Genomic DNA, 26,453 nt, shown 5'->3' with positions numbered 1-26,453 from the left:
ATATAATTACCAGCCGCTTTAGCCCGGATAATACCTGCCAGTCTGCACAGCGCGATATCAGCCCTGAGCATATCGGACTGCTTTTTTTCCCACTACATCTCCGGATTCTTGTCGCAAGCTCTGGACCATTACACCGGATCGTCGCAGCAAGCTAGCTGCTACCGAGTGGCTATTTTGGCTATCGCCCTTGTCCAGGAGCAAGCACCAGTTAGCCTCGAGCTAGGCCCATCTCTTGGCTAGCAAACGAAGAACACCAACTACCCAACCTCTCTTGCCATTCGGCCTGGACCCTTTGTTGACACGGAAGCCCGCCGATCCATCACGACTGGTTTGCTTGTCTGCTGACGTAATTCGGCCAATGTGCTCTCAACCGGCCTCTGCGTCGTGGATGTCTGTGAAGACCCATCTGCTAGCCCTGGCCGCTAGCTTTTCTACGCTCGCCTAGCGTAGTAACGACTACTGAATTGCTCCCTGTTCCATCTATTGCTGCTCAGTGGTCCCTATGATCACTCGGCTACACAGCTGATGCCTTCTGGACTGTTCATTAACACAGTACTTCGTTTTGTTTATCTGTCGGCCCCAGTCTCGAACTCAGGCCCTGTGTGTAGCTAACTGACCCTCTTTGCCCATTCATAACCATTTACCCGTTGTTGTTGTCTTAGGTGTTTACCCATTGTTGTCTTACCCGTTGTTGTCCCAATCAACACCTGCGATTGCTTTATGCCTCTCATGTCAATATGCCTTGTATACTGTTGTTTAGGGTAGCTCTCATTGTTTTATTTTACTTCGGAGCACCTAGTCCCGCTCAACATGCCTCAGATAGCTCCGTTGTCCCATCCCCCACACATGCGGAGAGTGCACCTAACTTAATTGGCGCATCCAGAGATGCAACTTCTCTCATCGTCACTCAATGCCTAGGTTTACCTACACTGTACTCCACCCTACCATACGTCTGTACATGATACCCTGAATCTATCCTACCACGCCCAGAAATCTGCTCCTTTTATTCTCTGTTCCCAACGCTCTAGATGACCAGTTCTTATAGCCTTTAGCCGTACCCTCATCCTCCTCTGTTCCTCTGGTGATGTAGAGGTTAACCCAGGCCCAGTGTCCCTCCAGGTGCTCTCATTTGTTGACTTCTGTAACCGCAAAAGCCTTGGATTCATGCATGTTAGGAGAATTCTTGTCAGTTATCGTCAGAGCTGTGTATATACCCGCTCAAGCAGACACCACGACGGCCCTCAAGGACCTTCACTGGACTCGACGTAAACTGGAATCCATATATTCTGACCATGCATTTATTGGAGCAGGGGATTTTAACAAAATACATTTGGGAACAAGGCTACCTAAATTCTATCAGCATATTAATTGCCGCACTCGCACGGGCAATACACTTGATCACTGCTACTCTAACTTCCGCAATGCATACAAGGCCCTCCCTCGCCCTCTTGCTCCTACCGTCTTATAGGCAAAAACTCAAACAGGATGTACCCGTGACGAGAACCATTCAACGCTGGTCTGACCAATTTAGAATCCACGCTTCAAGATTGTTTTGATCACGCGGACTGGGAAATGTTCTGGTCAGCCTCTGAGAATAACACTGATCTATATGCTGACTCTGTGAGTGTATTTATAAGGAAGTGCATTGGAGATGTTGTACCCACTGTGACTATGCTTGTGTCCCACCTGGCCAACATCCGGTGAAATTGCAGAGCGCCAAATTCAAAATACAGAAACTCAAAATAAACATTCATAAAATATACAAGTGTTATACACCGGCTTAAAGATTAACTTCTTGTTAATCCAGCCGCTGTGTCAGATTTAAAAAAGGCTTTACGGCGAAAGTATACCATGTGATTATCTGAGGATTGCGCCCCGCTTACAAAAGCATGCAAACATTTTCCAGCCATGTAGATTAGTCACGAAAGTCAGAAATAGTGATACAATTAATCACTTACCTTTGATGATCTTCATATTTGCACCCACAAGACTCCATGTTACACAATAAATGTTTGTTTTGTTCGATGAAGTCCCTCTTTATATCCAAAAAACTCTGTTTTGTTGGCGTGTTTTGTTCAGTAATCCACTGGCTCAATGGCGGTCACAACAGGCAGACGAATAGATCCAAATAGTACCGGTAAAGTTTGTCGAAACCGGACAATAGCGTACTCAATACAAAAGAAATAGGATGGGGTGAGTGCTCCCGGTCGCTGGCGCAAAAGCTCTTGTTCATTCGAGCGACCACTCAGAAAATGTTGTCATTCTTACTAATTTTTCAGAATAAAAGCCTGAAACAATGTCTAAAGACTGACATCTAGTGGAAGCCATAGGAACTGCAATCCATGTCCCATCCATTTTTATATGGTGGATATGCTTTCAATGAAAAACACTCAATTCAAAAGAATGCCACTTCCTGGGTGGCTTTTCCTCATGTTTTTGAGTGCCATATCGGTTCTGTTATACTCACATACATTATTTTAACAGTTTTGGAAACTTGAGTGTTTTCTATCCAATACTACCATGCATATGCATATCCTAGCTTCTGGGCCTGAGTAACAGGCAGTTTAATTTGGGCACGCTTTTCATCCGGATGTCAAAATACTGCCCCCTACCCTAGAAAGGTTAAAACCTACCCTAACCAGAAACCATGGATGGATGGCGGCATTCACGCAAAATTTAACCATGGAAAGAGGACTGGGAATATGGCCGAAATATATAAACAGTGTAGTTATTCCCTCTGCAAGGCAATCAAACAAGCAAAATGTCAGTATAGGGACAAAGTGGAGTCGCAATTCAACGGCTCAGACACAGACAGGAAAACAGGAAAACACGGTCTACAAAAAGAAAACCAGCCACGTTATGGACACCGACATCTCGCTTACAGACACACAAACACCATCTTTGCCCGCTTTGAGGATAATACAGCGCCACTGACGCGCTCGCTACCAACGACTGTGGGCTATCCTTCTCAGTGGCCATTGTGAGTAAGACATTCAAACGTGTTAACCCTTGCAGGGCTGCAGACCAGCTGGCTGATGTGTTTATGGACATATTCAAATGCTCCCTATCCCAGTCTGCTGTGCCCACATGCTTCAAGATGGCCACCTTGTTCTTGTACCCAAGAAGGTAACTGAACTAAATTACTACCATCCCATAGCACACACTTCTGTCATCCTGAAGTGCTTTGAGAGACCTGTCAAGGATCATATCGCCTCCACTTTACCTGCCACCCTAGACCCACTTCAGTTTGCAAACCACCCCAACAGGTCGACAGACGATGCAATCGCCATCACACTGCACACTGCCCTATCCCATCTGGACGAGAGGAATACCTATGTAAGAATGCTTTTTACTGACTACAGCTCAGCATTTAACACCATAGTACCCTCCAAGCTCATCATTAAACTGGAGGCCCTGGGTTTCAACTAGAGGTCGACCGATTATAATTTTTCAACTCCGATAGCAATTATTGGAGGACCAAAAAAAGCTGATACCGATTAATCGGCCATTTTTTTTTTGTAATAATGACAATTACAACAATACTGAATGAACACTTATTTTAACTTAATATAATACATCAATAAAAATCAATGTTGCCTCGAATAAATAATGAAACATGCATAAATAAAGTGTTGGAGAAGAAAGTAAAAGTGCAATATGTGCCATGTAAAAAAGCTAACGTTTAAGTTCCTTGCTCAGAACATGAGAACATGTCAAAGCTGGTGGTTCCTTTTAACATGACACTTCACTATTCCAAGGTAAGAGGTTTTAGGTTGTAGTTATAGTATTTATAGGACTATTTCTCTCTATACCATTTGTATTCCATATACCTTTGACTATTAGATGTTCTTATAGGCACTTTAGTATTGCCAGTGTAACAGTATAGTTCCCGTCCCTCTCCTCGCCGCTACCTGGGCTCAAATCAGGAACACATCGACAACAGCCACCCTCGAAGCAGCATTACCCATGCAGAGCAAGGGGAACAACCACTCCAAGTCTCAGAGCGAGTGACGTTTGAAACGCTATTAGCGCGCACCCTGCTAACTAGCTAGCCGTTTCACATCGGTTCCACCAGCCTAATCTCGGGAGTTGATAGGATTGAAGTCATAAGTACCGCAATGCTTGAAGCACAGTGAAGAGCTGCTGGCAAAACGCACAAAAGTGCTGTTTGAATGAATGCTTACGAGCCTGCTGCTGCCTACCACCGCTCAGTCAGACTGCTCTGTCGAATATCAAATCATAGACTTAATTATAACATAATAACACACAGAAATACGAGCCTTTGGTCATTAATATGGTTGAATCCGGAAACTATCATTTCGAAAACCAAACGTTTATTATTTCAGTGAAATACAGAACCGTTCCGGAACCGCGCATCAAAGTGCATGTATTTTCCCGTGACCTGAAGGTTTCAGCCCGCCAAAAGTGGAGGGAGCGTGCGATTCTCACAATGACAGGCCCCCCTGAAAGCAGACATTGCGCTGAATAGATAGAAACTGTTCCCAGATCTGTAGCTGGTTGGGAAGGGAGGGGGCGATGACGTCAAAGTTGGCCCAACTTTCATGATGACAAGAGAGAGTTTGGGAGAATGGCTGCCCTGAGAGTTCTGCTTTACATACAGACATGATTTCAATGTTTTTAGAAGCTTTAGAGTGTTTTCTATTCAATTATAATTATTATATGCATATATTAGCAATTTTGGACAGATTTCTGTTTACTATGGGCACGCAATTCCTCCAAAGGGGGCAGTAGTCAGCCCTATCTTTAACAGGTTTTTAAGCGCAGACTCCCAACCCAGACTCCTCTCAGTTCATTCAGAGCTTCAGCTATCCTTCCTCACTGAGCCCCTCCATGCCACCTCATCTTAATGTTAATTTGTGGGCTAGATGGATGACTAATGCTGTGCTGGAGATGGTTGGCCTGTGCTCTGAATCTCAAATAGCACGTTAAGCGGACGTGCTGAAGGGGAACTATGGGGCTTCAAGCTCAGCCTGCGGGCTCCAGTCAGCTATCTGAAACTAAAGCCGGTATCGTCAGCTAAGTATCCTCCTCTGCTCTGATTCCACATCCTCATTGTCTAAAGCAAGGCAGGTTAGTCCATGTGGGCTTCTCAGCTTAGCTAAACTCAGATCTCCCTGAGCAGTCAGGCTTCACAACGGTTCACTCAACCAAGACTGCTCTTCTCTGTGTCACGGAGGCTCTTCACTGCCAAAGCTGACTCTCTCTCCTCAGGTCTAGGAGGTTAAGAACAATCTCCTGCCTTCGACACCGTGAACCATCATATCCTCCTCTCCACCCTCTCAGGGCTGGGCATCTCATGTTCTGCACACTCTTGGATTGCATCCTACCTGGTAGGCCGTTTTTACCAGGTGACGTGGAGAGGATCTGTGGCTGCACCATGTACTCTACTGGTGTCTCCCAGCCCTCTCCTCTTCTCTCTATATACCAAGTCACTCGGCTCTGTCATATCCTCACATGGTCTCTCCTATCATTGCCATGCGAATGACACTCAACTACTTTTCCCCTTCACCATTTCTGACACCCAGGTGACGACATCTCTGCATGCCTGGCAGATATCTCAACTTGGATGTCGGCCCACCACCTCAAGCTCAACTTAGACAAGATGGAGCTGCTCTTTACACAGGAAGCGGCGCAGGTCCTAATCCAGGCACTGTCCTCTCCCTTCTGGATTACTTCAACTCGCTGTTGGCTGGCCTCCGCTTGTGCCATCAAATCCCTGCAACATATCCAGAATTCTACAGCCTGCCTGGTTTTTTACCTTCCCAAGTTCTCTCATGTAACCTCGCTCCTCCACACACTCCACTGGCTTCCAGTCGAAGCTCGCATCCACTACAAGACCATGGTGCTTACCTACAGAACAGCAAGAGGAACTGCCCCTCCCTACATTCAGGCTATGCTCAAGCCCTACACTCCAACCCGAGCACCCTGTTCTGCCACCTCAGGACTCTTGGCCCTCCCATCCCTACGGGAGGGCAGCTCCCACACAGCACAGTCCAAGCTCCTCTCTGTCCTGGCACCCCAATGGTGGAACCAGCTTCCAACCTGAAGCCAGGACAGCAGAGTCCCTGCCCAACTTCCGAAAACATCTGAAACTCTACCTCTTCAAACAGTATCTTAAATGATCCTCTTCCTCATCTCGGGACTAAAATGTAAATGTAAGCAGTAGTTTTCCTGCGGGATATAGACACCTTTTCTGTGTTTACAAACATTGCCACACGAGGGCGATGTGTGCAAGTTGGTGGCAGAATAAGGGGGAGTTCTAATAGAATGCCTGCAAAAAAAGCCTCTATTTACATGTTGCTTATGAGTGCATTTCACAGTACTTTTGGATTATAAATTGGATATTTAAGGCTCTTGTGAATTTTCTGCTTAATATAATGGTGTGTCCTTGCAAATCAACTGCATTATATTAACACTTCAACTACCACCAGTAAAATGTGTTGTATGCTGGGAAAGGGTCTATTTACTGGTGTGTCAGGTCCTCTCTCTCCTTTCCCTTTGTACCCTTCAGGTGTATCTCTACCCCCCAGGTGTATTGAGTAGTGTGTGTTAGCTCTTTACCATTCTCTCCCTCTCTTTCTCTCCATACCAACAAGGTATACTTAAGCAATAAGGTCAGAGGAGGTGTAGTGTATGACCACGGTTAAGGGCTGTTCTTATGCACGACGCAACGTGGAGTGCAGCCCTTAGCCGTGGGAAATTGGCTATATATCACAAACCCCCCCACAAGGAGCCTTGTTGCTATTATAAACTGGTTACTAATGTAATTAGAGTAGTAAAACTAAATGTTTTGCCATACCTGTGGTATATGGTCTATCAGAATTCAGGGCTCAAACCACCGAGTTTTATACCATCGGATTGTTGAATACTTGTTTCTGATTGGCTTGAATGGCGTGCATTATTTCCCTATAGTGCACAGTATAATTGCACGGTATAATTCAATGGTAATGAAGTTAATTCTTACATTTTTTTTTGCTGCTTTTGAAAGCAAAAGCTCAATTGAAAATATCATTGGCAATGTTCAATTCGATTTTCATAATAGCAAGCTAGGATATTGGTTTAGTTAGCTAAGCTAGCAAGTCTATTTGTTTGGTTACCAAGGCAACTACTCTAGCTAGCTAGTAAACTTATAGCCATGGTATACATGTAGATAATCACCTCAGGGCCCTATGCATTCTCTGTCAAATAATGCAACTCCGCAGAAGTGTTGTGGAACACACCTTCCACGCCATGCTTTATTTTCCAGAGAACGCACAGCCCCTTATTGATTATCCCTTTCGAGTTCTTTCTCTGCCTTCTTCTCTCTCCCTCTCACATTTTATCATGGGGTACAGAGAACATTTTTCAGTTTTAAAGCACATTTTCTTGCAATTCTATACATTTTGCAATGTCTAATGTGTATTCATGTGTTATTTAAGTGACTCAAATATTACAACAAAATCTATGGGCAAAAACACATTAGCTGACATGGGCTAATTGATCTTGAAATTTCTTATAAATAAATAAATAGCTCTCTGAAGTATGCAATAACTGACATGACAACAGGAAAACTGATGATGCAATACCCAATTGCATCTTGTGGATTCTACTATTACAACTTTCAAGACTAAGTTGAAAGCCTGACTGAGTTTCATAACAGTTCAGCCCCCTCCCACACCTGCCGACCTACAATTTGAGAACCACTGATCTATACCACCCAGGTGTATTGAGTTGTGTTCTCTCTCCCATCTATCCTCTCTCCTCTCCCACCCAGGCGAGCGGCCGTACAAGTGCAGCCACTGTAGCAAGGCCTTCAACCAGAAAGTGGTGCTGCAGACCCATATGGTGAGGCACACGGGAGAGAAGCCCCACCTCTGCATCTTTTGCCCCGCTTCCTTCTCGCAGAAGGGCAACCTGCACTCGCACGTCCAGAGAGTGCACTCTGAGGTAAACAACCAACTAACTACATCACCTTGCACATCTATGTTGCCCTCGTCTTTAATCAGTAGGCTGGATGTAATTCTTGTTACTTTCACCGGTATGATCCTCCAAAGTTGTCCGCTAGTGTCTACAGGTAATGTGTGTATATACAGTACCATTCAAAAGTTTGGACACACCTACTCCTTTTAGTGTTTTACATTGTTGAATAATAGTGAAGACATCAAAACTATGAAATAAATCATATGGAATCGTGTAGTAACCAAAAACAGTAAAACAAATCCAAGTATATTTTATATTTTATATTCTTCAAAATAGCCACCCTTTTCCCACTCTTGGCATTCTCTCAACCAGCTTCACGAGGAATGTTTTTCCAACAGTTTTGAAGGAGTTCCCACATATGCTGAGCACTTGTTGGCTGCTTTTCCTTCACTCTGTGGTCCAACTCATCCCAATCCATCTCAATTGGGTTGAGGTCGGGGGATTGTGGACGCCATGTCATCTGATGCAGTACTCCATTACTCTCATTGGTCAAATAGCCGTTACACAGCCTTGATGTGTTTTTGGCCATTGTCCTGTTGAAAAACAAGTGATAGTCCCACTAAGTGCAAACCAGATGGGATGGTGTATCGCTGCAGAATGCTGTGGTAGCCATGCTGGTTAAGTGTGACTTGAATTCTAAATAATCATCCGTTCACCTACTCACCAAAACTCTCAAATTTGGACTCATCAGACCAAAGGATAGATTTCCACCGGTTTAAGTCTCTTCTTATTGGTGTCCTTTAGTAGTGGTTTCTTTGCAGCAATTTGAACATGAAAGCCTGATTCACGCAGTCTCCTCTGAACAGTTGATGTTGAGATGTGTCAGTTCAAGTAACAATGTGAAGCATTTATTTGGGCTGCAATCTGAGGTGCAGTTAACTCTAATGAACTTGTCCTCTGCAGCAGAGGTAACTATGGGTCTTCCTTTCCTGTGGCAGTCCTCATGAGAGCCAGTTTCATTATAGCGCTTGATGCTTTTTGCGACTTCACTTTAAGAAACGTTCAAATTTTCCGGATTGACTGACCTTTATGTCTTAAGGAATGATGGACTCTCATTTCTCTTTGTTTATTTGAGCTGTTCTTGCCATAATATGGACTTGGTCTTTTACCAAATAGGGCTATATTCTGTATACCACTCCTACCTTGTCACAACACAACTGATTGGCTCAAACGCATTAAGAAGGAAAGACATTCCACAAATGAACTTTTAACAAGGCACACCTGTTAACCTCTCTAGGGTATGTGGGACGCTAAGCATCCCATCTGGCCAACATCCAGTGAGATTACAGGGCGCCAAATTCAAATACAGAAATACTCATTTATAAAAATTCAGAAAACAAAACATATTTTACATAGGTTTAAAGATGATCTTCTTGTGAATCCAACCACGGTGTCAGATTTTTAAAATGCTTTACGGCGAAAGCATACCTTAGGATTATTTGAGAACATAGCCCAGTTGACAAATGATTAAACAGTAACCAGCCAAGCAGAAGTGTTACAAAACTCAGATATAGAGATAAAATGAATCTCTTACCTTTGATGATCTTCATATGGTGGCACTCAGAAGACATTAATTTACTCAATAAATATTCCTTTTGTTTGATAGTCTCTTTATATCCAAACACCTCAGTTTTGTTTGCGTTTTCCACAGTCTCAAACACAGTCAAAACAGGCAGACAAAAAAAATCCAAATTGTATCTGTAAAGTTCATAGAAACATGTCAAACATTTACATTTACATTTAAGTCATTTAGCAGACGCTCTTATCCAGAGCGACTTACAAATTGGTGCATTCACCTTATGACATCCAGTGGAACAGCCACTTTACAATAGTGCATCTAAATCTTTTAGGGGGGTGAGAAGGATTACTTTATCCTATCCTAGGTATTCCTTAAAGAGGTGGGGTTTCAGGTGTCTCCGGAAGGTGGTGATTGACTCCGCTGTCCTGGCGTCGTGAGGGAGTTTGTTTCACCATTGGCGGGCCAGAGCAGCGAACAGTTTTGACTGGGCTTAGCGGGAACTGTACTTCCTCAGTGGTAGGGAGGCGAGCAGGCCAGAGGTGGATGAACGCAGTGCCCTTGTTTGGGTGTAGGGCCTGATCAGAGCCTGGAGGTACTGAGGTGCCGTTCCCCTCACAGCTCCGTAGGCAAGCACCATGGTCTTGTAGCGGATGCGAGCTTCAACTGGAAGCCAGTGGAGAGAGCGGAGGAGCGGGGTGACGTGAGAGAACTTGGGAAGGTTGAACACCAGACGGGCTGCGGCGTTCTGGATGAGTTGTAGGGGTTTAATGGCACAGGCAGGGAGCCCAGCCAACAGCGAGTTGCAGTAATCCAGACGAGAGATGACAAGTGCCTGGATTAGGACCTGCGCCGCTTCCTGTGTGAGGCAGGGTCGTACTCTGCGAACTTGGGAAGGTTGAACACCAGACGGGCTGCGGCGTTCTGGATGAGTTGTAGGGGTTTAATGGCACAGGCAGGGAGCCCAGCCAACAGCGAGTTGCAGTAATCCAGACGAGAGATGACAAGTGCCTGGATTAGGACCTGCGCCGCTTCCTGTGTGAGGCAGGGTCGTACTCTGCGGATGTTGTAGAGCATGAACCTACAGGAACGGGCCACCGCCTTGATGTTTGTTGATCACGCCAAGGTTCTTAGCGCTCTGGGAGGAGGACACAATGGAGTTGTCAACCGTGATGGCGAGATCATGGAACGGGCAGTCCTTCCCCGGGAGGAAGAGCAGCTCCGTCTTGCCGAGGTTCAGCTTGAGGTGGTGATCCGTCATCCACACTGATATGTCTGCCAGACATGCAGAGATGCGATTCGCCACCTGGTCATCAGAAGGGGGAAAGGAGAAGATTAATTGTGTGTCGTCTGCATAGCAATGATAGGAGAGACCATGTGAGGTTATGACAGAGCCAAGTGACTTGGTGTATAGCGAGAATAGGAGAGGGCCTAGAACAGAGCCCTGGGGGACACCAGTGGTGAGAGCGCGTGGTGAGGAGACAGATTCTCGCCACGCCACCTGGTAGGAGCGACCTGTCAGGTAGGACGCAATCCAAGCGTGGGCCGCGCCGGAGATGCCCAACTCGGAGAGGGTGGAGAGGAGGATCTGATGGTTCACAGTATCGAAGGCAGCCGATAGGTCTAGAAGGATGATAAGGATCAAACGATGTTTATATTCATTCCTCAGGTTGTTTTTAGCCTAAATGATCTATAATATTTGGACCGGTCAATAACGTCATCAATATAGTTGGTAAACAAGAAATGCACTCTCTCGGGATTGAGCATGAAAAAGCTCTGTGACACGACAAGGGTCCACTCATTCAGACTGGTCTTACTCCCTCATTTATAAGAATACAAGCATGAAACAATTTCTAAAGACTGTTGACATCTAGTGGAAGACATAGGAACTGCAAATTGAGTCCTAAGTCAATGGATAATGTAATGGCATTGAATAGAAAAAACTACAACCCCCACCAAAAAAACTTCCTGAATGGATTTTTTTCAGGTTTTGGCCTGCCAAATCAGTTCTATTATACTCACAGACACTATTATAACAGTTTTGGAAACTTTAGTGTTTTCTATCCAAATCTACCAGTTATATGCATATATCTTCTGGGCCCGAGTAGCAGGCCGTTTAATTTGGGCATGCTTTTCATCCAAAATTCCGAATGCTGCCCTCTACCCTAGGGAGGTTAATTTAATGCATTCCAGGTGACTACCTCATGCAGCTGGTTGAGAGAATGCCAAGAGTGTGCAAAGCTGTCATCAAGACAAATGGTGGCTTCTTTGATGAATCTAAAATATATTTTGATTTGTTTGACACTTCTTTTGGTTACTACATGATTCCATATGTGTTATTTCATAGTTTTGATGTCTTCACTGTTCTACTACCATGCAGAAAATAGTAAAAAATAATGAAAAACTCTGGAATGAGTAGGCGTGTCCTAACTTTTGACTGGTGCTGTATATTTTAGCAATTACATTTACTTTTGATACTTAAGTACATTTTAAGCCAAGTACCTTTTAGACTTTTACTCAATTGGTATTTTACTGAGTGACTTTCACTTTTTCTTGAGTCATTTTCTATTAAGTTATCTTTTACTCAAGTATGATAATTGGGTACTTTTTCCACCACTGATCTTAATCAAGGGTGTCCATAATTTCGGACCCCACTGTATATGCCATTTAGTGTAGAGTCTAAGGCTCTGTAGTGATGGTGCCAGGTTTCATATAGATGTGACAATTGGCATGACTGACTTTACCACTCAGAAAAGAAGGCTTCCATTCTATTACACTGTCTGCAACAGAGCTTGTTAATTTAAAAAAGCCTCTGCATACATTCAGATGACAGACAAATCATACATTGTCATTAGTAAGAAATGGATTTGATATGGGGAGGGTCTTGTGTTTTAAGACCTTTGATCCCCCCTTTGTCTTTAATCAGTTTGATATACAGGAATAATATAGAACATTATTATGAAACAGAAGCTTATATTACTGATGTAGCAACATTGCACACATCTGTGATATTGTCACATACAGTGGGGCAAAAAAGTATTTAGTCAGCCACCAATTGTGCAAGTTCTCCCACTTAAAAAGATGAGAGAGAACTGTAATTTTCATCATAGGTACACTTCAACTAATACAGACAAAATTAGAAAAGAAATCCAGAAAATCACATTGTAGGATTTTTAATGAATTTATTTTCAAAATATGAAGGAAAATAAGTATTTGGTCACCTACAAACAAGCAAGATTTCTGGCTCTCACAGACCTGTAACTTCTTCTTTAAGAGGCTCCTCTGTCCTCAACTTGTTACATGTATTAATGGCACCTGTTTGAACTTGTTATCAGTATAAAAGACACCTGTCCACAACCTCAAACAGTCACACTCCAAACTCCACTATGGACAAGACCAAAGAGCTGTCAAAGGACACCAGAAACAAAATTGTAGACCTGCACCAGGCTGGGAAGACTGAATCTGCAATAGGTAAGCATATTGGTTTGAAGAAATCAACTGTGGGAGCAATTATTAGGAAATGGAAGACATACAAGACCACTGATAATCTCCCTCGATCTGGGACTCCACGCAAGATGTCACCCCGTTGGGTCAAAATGATCACAAGAACAGTGAGCAAAAATCCCAAAACCACAGAGCTGGGACCAAAGTAACAAAGCCTACCATCAGTAACACACTACGCCGCCAGGGATTCAAATCCTGCAGGGCCAGACGTGTCCCCCTGCTTAAGCTAGTACATGTCCAGGCCCATCTGAAGTTTGCTAGAGAGCATTTGGATGATCCAGAAGAAGATTGGGAGAATGTCATATGGTCAGATGAAACCAAAATATAACTTTTTGGTAAAAACTCAACTTGTCTTGTTTGGAGGACAAAGAATGCTGCGTTGCATCCAAAGAACACCATACCTACTGTGAAGAATGGGGGTGGAAACATCATGCTTTGGGGCTGTTTTTATGCAAAGGGACCAGGACGACTGATCCGTGTAAAGGAAAGAATGAATGGGGCCATGTATCGTGAGATTTTGAGTGAAAACCTCCTTCCATCAGCAAGGGCATTGAAGATGAAACGTGGCTGGGTCTTTCAGCATGACAATGATCACAAACACACCGCCCGGGCAATGAAGGAGTGGCTCCGTAAGAAGCATTTCAAGGTCCTGGAGTGGCCTAGCCAGTCTCCAGATCTCAACCCCATAGAAAATCTTTGGAGGGAGTTGAAAGTCCGTGTTGCCCAGCAACAGCCCCAAAAAATCACTGCTCTAGAGGAGATCTGCATGGAGGAATGGGCCAAAATACCAGCAACAGTGTGTGAAAACCTTGTGAAGACTTACAGAAAACGTTTGACCTCTGTCATTGCCAACAAAGGGTTTATAACAAAGTATTGAGAAACTTTTGTTATTGACCAAATACTTATTTTCCACCATAATTTGCAAATAAATTCATTAAAAATCCTACAATATGATTTTCTGGATTTTTTTTTCTAATTTAGTCTGTTGAAGTGTACCTATGATGAAAATGACTGGCCTCTCATCTTTTTAAGTGGGAGAACTTGCACAATTGGTGGCTGACTAAATACTTTTTTGCCCCACTGTATTTGACGTTCCATGGGAAAATAATGAGCTTAAATGGAAAGCAGTCTCAGGGTAATTCTGGTTGATGATTGCAGTCTAGGAGTTGGTGTTTATAGGCAGATGTTTTGAGTGAGTGACTGAATGTACACTCTTCTGGACCTGAGTGCTACTTTCATCGTATTTGTGTCCGCTAGTCACCATTACTTACATCTGTGCAAATGAGGACATGCAAATGTGAGGCTTTGTCCTTTTTATTGAGTGGCCAACTTAATCAGCTAGCCTTTCAATTTTCCCCACCCCTCACAACAAATACATGTGATAATTTTATCAACCAAACATTTTTTTACGGAGCCCGTCAAATAATATATATATTTTTTTACAAATGGGGAAGAGATTTTAAAGAGCGTCCGTAGCACTGACGGTCAAAAAACGCTAACTGACAATGATGAAGTGAGTTGATTGAATCTCCCCTGAAGCCCCAAACCGCAGCTGTTCAACATTTTTGAATAATGCATGTGATTCTCAGGAGTGTTCCTCCACATACTCTGGCAGTCAGGACCTCGGCTTTATGAACGGACTTTATGAATATATTAAAGTCAAATGTGAGTGGGAATACATTTCATAAGCAGAAGCATCTGAAATATGGACAGGGAAGTGGGACTGGTTTTAGATTACCCCAAAGTTTTTGCATGAAATTGTTCTCTATCCTAATCGCTGCCTTATATTAGATTGCCCTTTAAAATAATCAGAAGATGAATATTTTTAATATCCCTCTTGGCTGAAGATACAATATGTATAATATATACAGTTAGAAACACCTGCTCTTTCCATGGCATGGACTGACCAGGTGAATCCAGGTGAAGGCTATGATCCCTTATTGTCACTTGTTAAATCCACTTCAATCATTGTAGATGAAGGGGAGGAGACGGGTTAAAGAAGGATTTTTAAGTCTTGTAACAATTGGTTGTGTATGTGTGCCATTCAGAGGGTGAATGGGCAGGACAAAATGGGTGGCAGGTAGCCTAGTGGTAAGAGCGTTGGGTAAAAATCTGTCGTTCTGCCCCTGAACAAGGCAGTTAACCCACTGTTCCTAGGCCGTCATTGTAAATAAGAACAAATTCTTAACTGACTTGCCTAGTTGATTTATTATTTATTTATTTATCCGTTATTTAACCAGTTAAGTTGACTGAGAACACCTTCTCATTTACAGCAACGACATGCCAATTGTAAACTGGGGATTATTAGGTGACCATGATGGGTTGAGGGCCAGATTGGGAATTTAGCCAGGACACCGGGGCACACCTACACTTACAATAAGTGCCATGGGATCTTTAATGACCTCAGAGAGTCAGGACACCCGTTTAACGTCCCATCCGAAAGATGGCACCCTACACAGGGCAGTGTCCCCATTCACTGCCCTGGGGCATTGGGATTTTTTTTAGTTAGTTAGTTAAATACCACTGCTGGCTTGCTTCTGAAGCTAAGCAGGGTTGGTCCTGGTCAGTTCCTGGTTGGAAGACCAGATGCTGCTGGAAGTGGTGTTGGAGGGCCAGTAGGAGGCACTCTTTCCTCTGGTCTAAAAAAAATAAAAAATATCCCAATGCCCCAGGGCAATGATTGGGGACACTGCCCAGTGTAGGGTGCCGTCTTTCGGATGGGACGTTAAACGGGTGTCCTGACTCTGAGGTCATTAGGAAATACAGGCAACTTGACACAACTGTGGGAAGCATTGGAGTCAACAGGCCAGCATCCCTGTGAAATGCTTTCGACACCTATGCCCCAATGAATTGAGGCTGTTCTGAGGGCAAAAGTGGGAGGAGCAACTCAATATTAGGAAGGTGTTCCAAATGTTTTGTACACTCAGTGTACTGTATATCGTAGTTGGTATTAAATTATAATGACTTGGTATTAGGTCATTTTGTATTGTTTTTACCTAAGACAAAATAATTTATTTTTAATATAAAAAATGTACTAAGAATGCAGACTTCAGCTAATTCCCAATGGCATCATATCCAATGAAAGCATTTAGGCCTTTAACAGCACATTAATATTAATTGATAATCACAGTTGTATGTGTACTGACTTTGTTTCCTGTTTATGTGTCTCTTCAGCTTACGGGAGTACCACTGTTCCCGTGCATGGACTGTAGCTGTGTGTTCAAAAAGCTGGGCAGTCTCAACGCTCACATCAGCAAGATGCACATCTTGCTCATCGAGGAATCGGCCAACACACAGGTGAGTGAGTGCATGTAGATGATGTGAACTTCTAGAAGTTTCTCCTGATTCGGTTTCTGACCTCTGCATTCAGTTTGCTGCCTCACGCTGCAGCTAGCTTGATGCTGAGGGATCAGACACACACACCCACACTGGAACTTCCCTGTAGCTCTACCACTACATGCAGATTTTTATGTGATTATTTCAGAGTGGGTCTCAATATAAAGAAGCCTCTCATTTTCATAATATGGCATTGTGTTTTTGTAAATAAATGGAACCTTGAAAATCAGGTGTTCAGATACACTATTAATTAGGTGAACTAGGCTTCCATAAAAATTTGCTCATCTCTGATGCACTGCAAAAAACAAAACAAGATAGAAAATGCTCTACGCTGCTCAGATCAGCTCACCTCTGCCATTCTCAGTATTCCCTTTTCTCTTCTCATTCTCTCCAACTTCACACCCTCCCTCGCTGTCCCGTAGGAGGTAGAGGAGTCGGGTCAGGGAGTGGCGGGGTCAGAGGGCAGCGAGGTGGTGACTGACGTGATCCAGCAGCTCCTAGAGCTGTCAGAGCAGGTGACAGGGGAGGGGACCCAGTCACAGACCCAAGAAGAGGAGACAGCCATCAACCAGGACATCCTACAGGTGGGAACCATAACACAGGAATACACGTAGATACACATGCGCAAAAGCGTACACACACAGACACACGAAAGCACTCACTCACGTGTACATGTACATACACAGCTGTCTTACTATACTTGAGAGAACTTTTTGGGGACCAATTCAAAGTCCTATTTTCCCTAAACCTTACCCTAACCTTAACCCTAATTGTAACCCTTATCTTAAACTTAACCCCTAAGCCTAAAATAGCCTTTTTACAAGTGAGGACTGCCAAAATGTTAGAATTTCTCTGAATCTACTAATTTTAGTCTACTATTCTTGTGAGGACTTCTGGTACTGATTTCTAGAAAACAGTAGGTTATATTGATTTAAACTGGTGTTGAGAACAACGCGGCAGAGGTGGACGGCAGCGGAGTGAGGAGACAGGGAAACAGCCATTGGCCCTAGAAAAAGCACAGAGAGAAAAACTGACCTTAGTTATGATCAACTGAATGATGAAAATATTAAAATAAAGTAGGCTAATGCAATTGAAGGCATGTATCAAATTCTTGCTTGGACTGAATGATGAAAATATCCAACCTTTTATACTCATTTAAAGCAATAGTCGTGTGTGTGTGTGGTCACCTAGGTGATCATTTCGGCACTGTTTTGATTGGGACAAGCCATCGCACTGCTTTGAGACAAGCGTGGGGGATTTTTTTCTTTCTCACTGAATCTCCATTTGGATATTTGGTAACAATTAAGCTGGGGAAATGTTAGCTAAATTGAGGTGAGTGCTAATGATCATCTTTATACTAGTTTGCTCATTATATTAGCTGATCAGAACATTTTGCTAGCATGTTATACAAGTGGATTTTGCTCTTCACTTGCATAGTAGCCTGTCTTACTCCCGTCCAAAAGCCTGGAACTTGTCTCATAATCAATCAATGTGATTTTGTTTGTTTGTCTGTCTGTATATTTGGTTAATTGATCTCTGGCTGGACAAGTGGAAGCATTTATTTGTTCACTGATCAGAAACATTTAGCATGAAATACGGTAGCCTAAATCAAATTGATTGGTTATCTATTGTCTTACGTAGTAGCCTTATATAGAGCCTAGGCTATCGTCCCAATTCCACTGAAACCCAAAATCCTCAGTCCTGTCTCGTATGAAAAATCCTGACTTTATTCTGTCATCTTTATTCTGTTGGATTATCAAAGCACATCTGGCCTATGCATGTCAAAATACAGCTATAACAGTTCACCCACTTCTCTGCGCTTCGGGTAGAGAATGTGTGATCAACAAACGGTGGGAGTAGATATGGATATTTTACTTTTAAACGTAGATAAAAAATATATAAGATACCTTGATATTTAAACAATTTCCTCTCTTCATCTCCCCGTTATTCATGAGCTGATCTGCGATCTGCATAATCATCTAGATTTAGCCAAATGGGAGATGTTCTGTCATTCGTAGGAGGTTATCTAGCAAGTTTAGCAATTTTGCTCAATTTACTTTTGTTTGACTGCAATTGAAAAGTTGGTATTATTCGACAACACTATAGCCTGCTGCTCTGGGTGCACTCTGTGTGTGCTCTGTGTCGAGATGGCCTAGGCCTACTGCTGAAATGCGCTGAATTAATTGAGGAACATGATTTTGCAATTCACAACAATGTCATTGGCGATCAAAGTTACTGTGTCATTACTAAATGTCAGTTTCACTTGCTGTGAAATCTTTAAATAGTGGCACAGCGACAATCTTATTTTGTGAACCCTGGCATATCTTGGTTTTCAACTTTGTTTTGAATGGAAATCGGTTTCTGGCTCATTTAAATGTGGGACCAGGCTTGGGCTTCAGTTCACCAGGCTTGGGCCGGACCGGGATCGAACTTTCAGTTATGCTTCTGATGAGAACGCCATTCGGGTCTCGTGTGCAGTCTGGCAGTGTCAATTATGCGTGTGCTTTGAATTTGTGATGACTTTGTGTGAAGTAAATACGCTAGGCTAAAGGATTCTATGCAACAACCTGTTTGGATAATGTGCTATTCTATTTTTTGCCTATCTGCTGCTGCGCGTGTTGTGTATTTCAGGGAATTGCATTAGTATGACATTGGGGGAAAGTGTTGTAATTTCCCTTTTTTTGGCAAATGTAAAGAGTGAGCCACCGACAGTCCCGGGATCCCGGTTACCGATGTTAATCCCTAGTGTCATGAAGCCTAGCTTGGGCATACAGCACAGTATTGCCCAATACTATGGATGGGAAAATGTACTGATACATAGTATTAGTCACAGTTTTTGTTAAACCCTGTCACCCCTGAACCCACACAGCAAGCCCTGGAGAACAGTGGGTTGAGCGTGGTTCAGTCCCAGACCAACGGAGTGGCCAGACAGACTCAGAGCCATGCCTCCGAGGGGGCTTTACCTGACAGTAAGAAGTTACCAGGCCAGGACAAAACCACCAAGAAGGAGAAGAAAAGTATCTTCAGAAAACCTGTACAGATGCCAGGTAGGGCATACCCCAAATAACATCCATGTGTGCTTGTGCATGTCACCGTCTCTCAGTTCCATTTCAACTCCATAAATTTACTTGCTCATTAAATGTCCATTGACCATAAACCGGTATATTGCACACAGTGCATTCGGAAAATATTCAGACCCCTTCCCTTTTTCCACATTGTGACATTAGCCTTATTCTAAAATGGGTTAAATAAAAAAAAAAATCTCATCAATACCCAATAATGACAAAGCGAAAAAAGTGTTTTAATTTTTTTAATTATTAAAAAACAGAAATACTTTGTTTACATGTATTCAGACCCTTTGCTAGTAGACTCGAAATTGAGCTCAGGTGCCTGCTGTTTCCATTGGTCATCCTTGAGATGTTTCTACAACTTGACTGGAGTCCACCTGTGGTAAATTAAATTGATTGGATATGATTTGGAAAGGCACACACCTGTCTATGTAAGGTCCCACAGTTGACAGTGCATGTCAGAGCAAAAACCAAGCCATGAGGTCAAAGGAATTGTACATAAAGACAGGATTGTGTCGAGGCACAGATCTGGGGAAGGTCTGCCAAAAAATGTCTACAGCTTTGAAGGTCCCCAAGAACACAGTGGCCTCCATTCTTAAATGGGAGAAGTTTTGAACCACCAAGACTCTTCCTAGAGCTGGCCACCTGGCCAGACTGAGAAATCGGGGGAAAGGGCCTTGGTCAGGGAGGTGACCAAGAACTGACAGAGTTCCTCTGTGGAGATGGGATAACCTTCCAGAAGGACAATCTCTGCAGCACTCCACCAATCAGGCCTTAGTGGTGGAGTGGCCAGATGGAAGCCATTCCTCATTAAAAGGCAAATGACAGCCCACTTAGTTTGCCAAAAGGCACCTAAACGACTCTGACCACGAGAAACAAGATTCTCTGGTCTGATGAAACCATGATTGAACTACTTGGCCTGAATACCAGACGTCACGTCTGAAGGAAACCTGAAACCATCCCTGCGGGATCGAGGGGAAGATGAATGGATCTAGTCAGGATCGAGGGAAAGATGAACAGAGCAAAGTACAGAGGTCCTTGATGAAAACCGGTTCCAGAGCACTCACGACCTCAGATTGGGGTGAAGGTTCACCTTCAAACAGGACAACGACCCTAAGCACACAGCCAAGACAACGCAGGAGTGGCTTCGGGACAAGTCTCTGAATGTCCTTGAGTGGCCCAGCTGGACTTGTACCCAATCTAACACCTCTGGAGGCACTTGAAAATAGCTGTGCAACGTTGCTCCCCATCCAACCTGACCGAGCAGAGAAGATTGGGAGAACCTCCCCAGAAAACAGGTGTGCCAAGCTTGTAGCGTCATACCCAAGAAGAATCAAGGCTGTAATTTCTGCCAAATGTGCTTAAACAAAGAACAGAGTAAAGGGTCTAAATACTTAAGTAAATGTGATATTTCAGTTTGACATTTAAAAAAAAAAAATAAATGTGCAAACATTTGCTTTGTCATTATGGGGTACAAACAATTTAAATAATTGTTGAATAAGGCTGTAACATGACAAAATGTGGAAAAAGTCAAGGGGTCTGAATACTTTCCAAATGCGCTATATATTGAGAGTTTCAATTGATTCCCTGAACTTAAGTGTATTTGGTCTCAGCTCTGTGCCTGCTCATCTCATGTGGGACCAGTGTCGTATCCATTAGGGCACCCTATAACAAATGTTTTGAAACATAACACAAAAATGAATGGTTGTTATTGGCCAGATCCAAGTAGTCTCTCCCTGTTTCAGTCCATTTTCTTCCGTTTGATGCCTTGTAGAACACAACCCATGTCACCTCTTTCTGTCCCCCTTCCCCTAGGCTCCATCAGGGAGGAGAACGGCGTGCGGTGGCACAGCTGCCCTTACTGCAACAAGGAGTTCAAGAAGCCCAGCGACCTGGTGCGCCACATCCGCATCCATACACACGAGAAGCCCTTCAAGTGCAAGCAGTGCTTTCGCGCCTTTGCCGTCAAGAGCACCCTTACTGCCCACATGAAGACGCACACAGGCATCAAGGCCTTCGAGTGCCAGTGCTGCATGAAGTGCTTCTCCACGTCGGGAAGCAGGAAAGTCCACATGCGCCTACATACAGGTGAGTGATATTATTGTGTTGTTATTATGGAGTGATATTTTGATTGTATTCGTAGATACACATTTAGTTCCTGTTGTCACCTATATCACTCCATAATGGTCATGCATGTGACTGTGTTGTCAGGTTTGCAGGAAGGTTGCTTTTGTACATAATTCTGAATTTGTGATTAAGATTTATTATGATTAACGTTGGTGTCATACTCTGGTTTTGACGATTTAACTTGATTACATGGATTTATTAGACTTATAAGGTTGGAAAAAGTCCTATTTTCTTTTATTAATTTGTCCTATTTGTCCTCTTGTTGTTTTGTGTATTAATTACAGTGCCTTCAGAAAATATTCACACCTCTTGACACAGCCTGAATTTAAAATGGATTAAATTGAGATTTTGTTTCACTGGCCTACAAACAATATATCCCATAATATCAAAGTTGAATTATGTTTAGAGATGTTTATACATTCATTAAAAGCTGAAATGTCTTCATTCAATAACTATTCAACACCTTTGTTATGGAAAGCCTAAATAAGTTCAGGAGTAAAAATGCTACATAATAAGTTGCATGGACTCTCCTTGTGCAATAATAGTGATTGACATGATTTTTGAATGACTACCTAATCTGCGTACCCCACACATACAATTATCAGGTTTCTTAGTTAGGGCTGTGGTGATTGTCAAGCAAATAACTGTCGATCTCACGGTAATTGACCGTTAATTAACATAAACACATTCAGCATCTCCTGGCTTCCACACAGCCTACAAGCCACTGATGCAGACCTTTTGAACATCTACATTTTAAAAAGTCTAATAAATCCATGTAATATAGCCTACACCTTCACAATAAATACATTATTTATTTTAGACAGGTCTAAAGAAACATGATATGAAGAAAATGTAGTTTTATTTCAAAAGAAAAGGACGGCATACTTTGAGATGTCCTTAACGTTAGATCCTGATCTGGCTATGCCATGTGGCTGTGGGCTACACTCGTTCATTTAGCAGACAAGATTTGCTTTGAATTCTTTGTCATTATTTTATAGTGTGAAGAATCCAATTAAACAAAGCTGAATAAAATAGCTATTCTGTGTTGAGCAGTTAACAAAGAGATACGGTAGGTACTCCTATATACTTAATTTAGAGTTATTAATTTAACTTTAGTTGTTCTACAGACGTTGGGCTATATGTGTTGATGTTAATACATTGTAAGGCTGCGTGATGTGACTTTAATGATGATTTGAAAAAACTAGCTTGAAAGGAATGAGCTCTGCTTTGTTTTTTTAGCGCAGGCCGTACACACCCTCAGTCTCTCATTCAAAATTTGAGAAGCACTTGATAATGTCTTTGTGTGGCCATAATGCACCCTAAAAAAATATATTTTCTTAAAGGAATGATGGACTGTCGTTTCTCTTCGCTTATTTGAGATGTTTTTGCCATAATATGGACTTGGTCTTTCATCAAATAGGGCTATATTCTGTATACCACCCCTACCTTGTCACAACACAACTGATCAAACACATTAAGAAGGAAAGAAATTCCACAAATTCATTTTTACAATGCATGAAGCTGGTTGAGAAAATGCCAGGAATGTGCAACAACTTTTTTTGGTTATTACATGATTCCATATGTGTTATTTCATAGTTTCATAGTTTCTACCATGTAGACAATAGTAAAAAAAAAAAAAAAAAAACCTTGAATGAGTAGCTGTGTCCATACTTTTGTCTGTCAACAAGATGAGTAGACCTAACGTACAGCAAAAGCACGAGCCTATGTCAATCTACTATCCCCTATAAGACAGGTTGACCTATTCTGTGCGAGAAGTAAATATTCCATACATAGTCTGGGACAGTTTTGGGACACAATAGATCCCAAATTAACATAACCACTAGCATAAAAAAACTGTTTTACTCAATGAGGCTGAAGCAACAGATCAGAACGTTTAGTTTGAAATGTTGATAAGCTATTTGGCTATTTCTTCACATTATAAGCTCAGCAATACGCACGCAGTTGTAGGCTATATGCGCAAATCTTCCATTAGCGGGGACATCACCATTATCAAAAGTGACCGCAAATGCAAATATGCATGTAATGCCTTTTTATTATAAAGGCGACATTTTTTTGTGGTGAAAATGATCTTCCCCAAAGTTGAAACTTGCATTGCTTATGTAAGGTTCTACACCCCATGCTCAGCAGATTAATGTGCTTCATTTTAAGTCACCTTAAAGTTATTTAAGTTATTTGGCCACTTTAGTTGTGATACAAACCTTATCAAAACATATAGGCCTATGGGCTAGGCTACATGAGGTGTGCGATTTTGATTAGAAAAAGTTGCACATTGCCTTACGCTGGGGCATCATTCATAAGTGATAATATATAATTCACATGTGATATGCTAATATTGACACCCATCAGACTATTCTTGATTTAATCTCGTATTTACATATACTAAATAATGTGTGTGTGGAATTTGATTTAGAATGGACTCTGTCTCAAAACAGGGGCATGGGAAAAAATATCTCTACAGTTAAATAACGAATGGAGGATTTTCTTGTGGTTAATTTTCATGCCAGCCAGGTAGTTTATACTCCCGTTGTAAAGATAAGCAATGTGCTTGATATTTGCTTAATATTAGGAAAGTTGAGAAATTAAAATAGTAGGCCTAGCCTATAGAAAGCTGATGGGATCCTCCTCTTTTAATATAGGCCATCACTCTGTTTTCTCACGCAATTGCATAGCCAACATGAGCTCATGGGCTCTCATGAAGCGTTTGTTTAGATTAAATTTGCATTGATGTCAGAGTGATTAGAGGGACAATAGAGTGCTGAGTACCAGTCAGTTAGCAAGTTTGGCAGGCTGCTAATGACCATCAGCAGCATCAGAGCTTGGAGAAGCCTAATTACCGTGACTAAATGGTTATGTGGGATTTGACTGCCTTCATGACTCGAGACCACCGGTGTGGAGATAATACGGTCACCGCAACAGCCCTACTCTTAGTCGATCAGTGGCCATGCACGCCTCCAACTCAATCATCAAGTTTGCGGACGACACTACAGTGGTAGGTTTGATTACCAACAACGACTAGACGGCCTATAGGGAGGGGGTGAGGGCCCCCGGAGTGTGGTGTCAGGAAAATAACCTCACACTCAACGTCAACAAAACTAAGGAGATGATTGTGGACTTCAGGAAACAGCAGAGGGAACACCCCCCTATCCACATCGATGGAACAGTAGAGGAGAGGGTAGTAAGTTTTAAGTGTCTCGGCGTACACATCACGTACAAACTGAATTGGTCCACCCACACAGACAGTCGTGAAGAAGGCGCAGCAGCGCCTCTTCAACCTCAGGACGCTGAAGAAATTCGGCTTGTCACCAAAAGCACTCACAAACTTCTACAGATGCACAATCGAGAGCATCCTGTCGGGCTGTATCACCGCCTGATACGGCAACTGCTCCGCCCACAACCGTAAGGCTCTCCAGAGGGTAGTGATGTCTGCACAACGCATCACCGGGGGCAAACTACCTGCCCTCCAGGACACCTACACCACCCGATGTCACAGGAAGGCCGTAAAGATCATCAAGGACAACAACCACCCGAGCCACTGCCTGTTCACCCCGCTATCATCCAGAAGGCGAGGTCAGTACAGGTGCATCAAAGCTGGGACCGAGAGACTGAAAAACAGCTTCTATCTCAAGGCCATCAGACTGTTAAACAGCCACCACTAACATTGAGTGGCTGCTGCCAACACACTGACTCAACTCCAGCCACTTTAATAATGGGAATTGATAGAAATTGATGTAAAGTATCACTAGCCACTTTAAACATTGCTACTTAATGTTTACATACCCTACATTACTCATCTCATATGTATATGTATATACTGTACCCTATATCATCTACTGCATCTTTCTGTAATACATGTATCACTAGCCACTTTAAACGATGCCACTTTGTCTACATACCCTACATTACTCATCTCATATGTTTATACTGTACTCGATACCATCTACTGCATCTTGCCTATGCCGTTCTGTACCATCACTCATTCATATATCTTTATGTACATATTCTTTATCCCTTTACACTTGTGTGTATAAGGTAGTAGTTTTGGAATTGTTAGGTTAGATTACTCGTTGGTTATTACTGCATTGTCGGAACTAGAAGCACAAGCATTTCGCTACACTCGCATTAACATCTGCTAACCATATGTATGTGACAAATAAATATGATTTGAAAAACAGATTCAGCCACAAAGACCAGGGAAGTTTTTCAATGCCTTGCAAAGAAGGGCACGTATTGGTCGATGGGTAAAAACAAAAAAACATTTGATTATATAACCCTTTGAAGTTATTAATTACATGTTGAATGGTGTGTCAATACACCCAGTCACTACAAAGATAAAGGGAATACAATAAGTGTCGACCTTACCGTGAAATGCTTACTTACAAGCCCTTAACCAACAGTGCAGTTCAAGAAGAGTTAAGAAATGTTTACCAAATAAACTAAAGTAAAAAAAAAAAAAGTAGCAGAATAAAATAACAATAATGAGGCTATATACAGGGGGTACCGATACCGTGCCAGTGTGCGGGGGTACAGGTTAGTTGAGGTCATTTGTACATGTAGGGGTGAAGTGACTATGCATAGATAATAAACGGTGAGTAGCAGCAGTGTACAAAACAAATGGAGGGGAAGGGGGGGTGTCAATGTAAATAGTCCGGTGGCCATTTGATTAATTGATCAGCAGTCTTATGGCTTGGGGGTAGAAGCTTTTAAGGAGCCTTTTGGTCCTAGACTTGACGCTCTGGTACCGCTTGCCATACGGTAGCAGAGAAAACAGTCTATGACTTGGGTGACTGGAGTCTGACAATTTTATGGGCTTTCCTCTGACACCGCCTGTTACAGTTGAAGTTGGAAGTTCACACGCACCTTAGCAAAATACATTTAAACTCAGTTTTTCACAATTCCTGACA

The 26,453-nt window shown here is 42.6% G+C and overlaps 1 protein-coding gene across 3 annotated transcripts in view; it reads left to right on the top strand.

The window, feature by feature from the left end:
* Positions 1-26,453, top strand: part of LOC118364226 (zinc finger protein 236-like) — a 97,469-nt gene that overhangs the window by 6,568 nt on the left and 64,448 nt on the right. For all 3 annotated transcript variants that reach the window (XM_035745579.2, XM_035745580.1, XM_052489336.1), the window contains exons 6-10: positions 7,775-7,947; positions 16,175-16,297; positions 16,759-16,920; positions 19,206-19,383; positions 21,220-21,492. In XM_035745579.2, the coding sequence (XP_035601472.1) occupies positions 7,775-7,947; positions 16,175-16,297; positions 16,759-16,920; positions 19,206-19,383; positions 21,220-21,492 (909 nt within the window). The remainder of the gene's footprint in view (positions 1-7,774; positions 7,948-16,174; positions 16,298-16,758; positions 16,921-19,205; positions 19,384-21,219; positions 21,493-26,453) is intronic.

Source organism: Oncorhynchus keta, chromosome 31 (assembly GCF_023373465.1).
Source record: "Oncorhynchus keta strain PuntledgeMale-10-30-2019 chromosome 31, Oket_V2, whole genome shotgun sequence".
NCBI classification, from domain to species: domain Eukaryota; kingdom Metazoa; phylum Chordata; class Actinopteri; order Salmoniformes; family Salmonidae; genus Oncorhynchus; species Oncorhynchus keta.
The sequence above is the reverse complement of the archived record's forward strand: the minus strand, read 5'-3'. Positions and strand labels throughout refer to the sequence as shown.